The sequence below is a fragment of the Ceratosolen solmsi genome, unplaced genomic scaffold (assembly GCF_000503995.2).
Source record: "Ceratosolen solmsi marchali unplaced genomic scaffold, CerSol_1.0 scaffold43, whole genome shotgun sequence".
NCBI classification, from domain to species: Eukaryota; Metazoa; Arthropoda; class Insecta; order Hymenoptera; family Agaonidae; genus Ceratosolen; species Ceratosolen solmsi.
Genome location: NW_011948431.1, coordinates 4,269,845 through 4,274,166, shown reverse-complemented (window position 1 = coordinate 4,274,166; position 4,322 = coordinate 4,269,845). Strand labels below are relative to the sequence as shown.

The window sequence follows — 4,322 nt, the reverse complement described above, 5'->3', positions numbered from 1 at the left end:
TCCGTTACCGAAACATTGCAACGCGTAATATGGAACACGTAATAAGCAACTGTTGGTTATTAACATTATTAACATTTTTCGGCAATTGAAAAAGGCGAGCGAATGAAAAGCACTGACATTTCAAACTCCGCTGGGACTTTACGAGCCACGCTCGAGCCGACGAAATTTACATCGCATTATCCGAGATACGAAAACACTCGCTAAATTAGCATTTACATTAGAAATATTTCATTTGGGACAGATGGAGCAAGGCCGAATAGACAAGGAACTCTAACTGGCCACACGAGCTACTAGGATCTGTCGCCAACGTCACGCGCAACCTCATCCTTACCACCGAAATTACCAATAATCGTGCAGCAAAATTACAGCGAGTCTTACCGATAACGTAATCGTAACGGGTTTTTCCTCGGTCCACGATGCTTATCGGCCTCTTGAGATTCTGAGTTAAGAGGAGCGAGACGATCGCGAAGAGGCCGGAGAAGATCAGGTAGTTCCACATGTTCCTGGCCACCGGTCGGTGCCCCACTAGGTAAGCACGTGCCCTCCCATACGCCGGGCGCCCGTACTTTTTCAATATTAGATTAGTGCTCGTCGGCTCGCGCAAATCGATATGGACGCCTCGCTGATTCCCTCGGCACATCGATTCCCAGCAACTGCGAGCCGAAACTGTAGAGCCTTTTATTTTTTCACGGTGTCGCGCACTCGTTTCGTCGCCATTGTCCCCAAAGGGCGTCGCTATTATTTCTCACATCGATCGCTCGGCTCGCATATACGTTTCAGATTCTAGAATGCTAGTTCGGTTGATTAATTGTCGAGGATCGATCGAGGCTCCATAATGATCGATCGCGTATCAAAGGGCGCATTTTGTGGTTTGGCGATGGAGCTTGGCAAAGTGTTACGGGAATAACGAATGTTCCGTTTGATTTTGCTATTGTTCGAGAGATCCCATTCTGACAAGTGGGACGCATTTAATAATAATAACAACAATAACAACAATAACAATAATAACAATAATAATGATAACGATAGTGTATTTTGATTAATTTTTCGTATTAGTATTAATAGCGAAACGTTGGCTGATTCTATTACAGGCGAACGAATACTTTTATTTCTATTCTCGGACTTTGAGAGTTCGGATAATCAATGGATCATCATTTAAAGATTTATTTATGCAAATCGAGCAAGATTATGTCATTCTTTTATTAAAATGTATTACTTAGCCATAATACAGAATTTATCGGTTTATAATCGGAGCGACATTAATTGCTCATAGGCGGGTTAGACAAAATTTTTATTTTCAATTATGTTTTTAATATGTTTGGCTTACGGTCGTCGAGTCGAGTCGAGTCGCAATGCCTACATTGGAGGATATGCGATTGTATTAAAATTAAGACGGACGAAGGAAAAACAAAATTAAAAAATATGAAGACGACATATTCTTATGGTATGTTTTGCACATTTTTAGCAGCAAATTCAAGTTTGCTTAATTAAATTTTACAGTAATTAAGAAATAAAGAATAAATATTGTTATAAATCGTTGTTTCGTCGATGGCTTGTATTTCAATAAAAATTAATTCTAAGCAAAAGTAAATGCGTAGTTATAATATTATTAACATATAATATTAAGAATTGAATTTTGTAATTTTGGTTTTTTGTTTTTTGTTTTCGCTTTGTTTTTATATCAAATTAATAAAACAATAATACATCTAATACTACTAAGGCCCATTTTCCTTTATTTCTTTCTCATTTTTCTGCAAAATCGAATAATTACTGACTATGAGCGCTTTTAATTTTTTTATATAATAAAAAAATATCGCTGCGTTGAGTTGGGACAAATTATTTATTGCACTCCTCGTCCTCATACTAAGAGTCTCTCCGAATCATCAATTATTAAATGAACATAATCAATAATTATAATTATAAGTGTTATATAAAAATAATGTTATTTTTTTTTTTTTTTTTTTATTTCGAATGATTGGAAGGGATGAGAAATAAAATAATCACGATTGTATTTATTAGTAAATTTCATAAAGTAATTGTAACTTATTGTAAGAATAGAATGAAATTCAACAAATCTATAAGTCTGATAATGAAAGTGTAAGGAAAATAATATAATTGCGCCATCTAACGATCAACATCTGTACTTGGTTAGTTGATATTTGGTTAGAATTTATTGTACTTTTGTCACTACCATTGCCTCGTGCATAGAGTCGTAACAATGAGGATCGAGACGTGTTATTTTTGTTCGTCCAGAATTTATCCTGGACATGGTATCCAGTTTGTTAGAAACGATTGCAAGGTAAAACATTTTATTTTAGTTAATTATCATATTCATTTGTGTGCCTTTTGACACGCATAATCATTTTTAGGTTATGCATATATATCTATGCATAAATACACGCGCACGCAGACGCGCACACAAACAAAGGCATAGATTTAATTTTTTTACTGTAATTTATTTTTATTTAAATTTATATTCCCATCTTGTCTAATCTAACTAATGTCTTATAATTATTGATTTTATCGGATCTGCTAGCGAGACAGACTGTTTTCTACTGCTTTCTTCTTTATCTAATAATTAACATTATACTGTATTTTAAACAAATTAATGAAATATACAAATGATGAGTCAGTATCGATCAACTTTCGGCTTTACTATTAACTATAAATATATAATAGATTTTTAGATTTTGTCGATCAAAATGCCATGCCGCATTCAAAAAGAAGAAGAATCCAAGGAAGGTTAAATGGACGAAAGCTTACAGAAAAACGGTTGGAAAAGAATTGGCAATCGATCCGACATTTGAATTTGAAAAACGAAGAAACATTCCCATTAAGTATAATAGAGAGCTTTGGTCAAAGACCGTTCAAGCCATGAAGACCGTCGAAGCTATTAGGCAGAGGAGGGTAAATACGCATATTATGCAGAGATTAAGAAAAGGACGAGAACTTGAAAAAGAAAGGGATATTAAAGAAGTACAAAGAGATTTAGCTCTCATACGTTCACCAGCGGCTGGACTTAAACAAAAGAAATTGGAGGATGAGGAAGATGAGAGGATGGAAGATAGCGATACGGAGATTAAAGCCGAAGCGTTAGAAGTAAACTAATTTTCTCAAAGAATCCTGGAAGCAAACATTGGATTATTAATTGTTTACATTGGAATATTTACTATTTAGAATTTCTTTATTCTATATAACGAATCCGCCAATGACAGATATTTATTTACTATAAATATATTTCACTAACTTTAATTTCAATTAATAATCACATCACAATTACTTACTCTACTTTATTCATCCTACATTATCAATTACAACATAGTGTTACAATAATTTGTCAAGTAGTTGGTTATTATTTATGTAGATGGCGCCAGGTCACATATTCTTTAAACTTCCAATTCAACAGGTTGAAATTGTCTATCGTTGCAGTTTTCTTAAAGAAGCTTTTACTTTGTTTATAATAAATCAAACTAAATAAAGCTGGTAGTTTGATTTAACTTTTGTTTTAATAATAATTAAAAATTTATCCAATTAGATGTATGAAGTTTTATAATTTAACAAATATAGTTTAAAGTTTACATTGCTTGTACAACTAATGTATTAAAATAAAATATTTTAAAATTTCAATCTTTTCGTCAATGTATTATTTCATAAACGTACACTATATATATTTAGTTATAGCATTAAAACGATAATAATGAAATATTTACTATTAAGGATATCCTATTTTTTATTTTTTATTGACTATTGTAATTTAATTATGGAATTAAACGTTAGTACATAATAACAGATTATGAATATAATTATAAATTGTGTCATAATATATGTGAATATGTATAATTATATAATAAATGGTAAGACCTATTATTTCAAAACATCGAAACCCTCGTTAATACCTTAATATCTTAATAAAAGATTTTATATATTTACATCATATATTTTTCTCATTAAAATACGTATTGTTACAATAAAAAAAAACAAAAAAAAAAAAATAAATAAATATATATATATATATATATATATATATATATATACACTTCTTTTAAACATTGACGTTTATTCGAATGTACGATTTTTAATATTTGCAACATAATTAAAATAGTATAGATTATTTAGTGAGCTTATAATCCTATTTAATTGGCAGTTTAATTAAATAAACTTGATAATAGTTTATATTCTACAAAAAAGATTATAAAAATTCCAAGTTTCAATTGAATTGAGAATTTACATACCAAATACCCAATTGTTTTACTTTTTTTAAATGGTTTAAAAACAATAAGTGTTATATATATATATATACACTCTTTTACATCACAACCCCC

At 31.0% G+C, this 4,322-nt stretch overlaps 2 protein-coding genes across 2 annotated transcripts in view; one reads left to right on the top strand and one right to left on the bottom strand.

Annotated features, from left to right (window-relative positions):
• LOC105364255 (neither inactivation nor afterpotential protein G) overlaps nucleotides 1-499 on the bottom strand; it is a 9,618-nt gene extending 9,119 nt beyond the window's left edge. Inside the window, exon 1 of the mRNA XM_011502142.1 lies at nucleotides 379-499. Within this exon, the coding sequence (XP_011500444.1) occupies nucleotides 379-499 (121 nt within the window). The remainder of the gene's footprint in view (nucleotides 1-378) is intronic.
• A 1,665-nt stretch (nucleotides 500-2,164) lies between these two features.
• On the top strand, nucleotides 2,165-3,144 carry RpL24-like (ribosomal protein L24-like). Its single transcript, XM_011502075.1, has 2 exons — nucleotides 2,165-2,299; nucleotides 2,680-3,144. Exons 1-2 carry the CDS (start codon nucleotides 2,219-2,221, stop codon nucleotides 3,106-3,108), a joined length of 510 nt encoding a protein of 169 aa, XP_011500377.1. The 5' UTR covers nucleotides 2,165-2,218; the 3' UTR covers nucleotides 3,109-3,144.
• The last annotated feature ends 1,178 nt before the right edge of the window (nucleotides 3,145-4,322 follow it).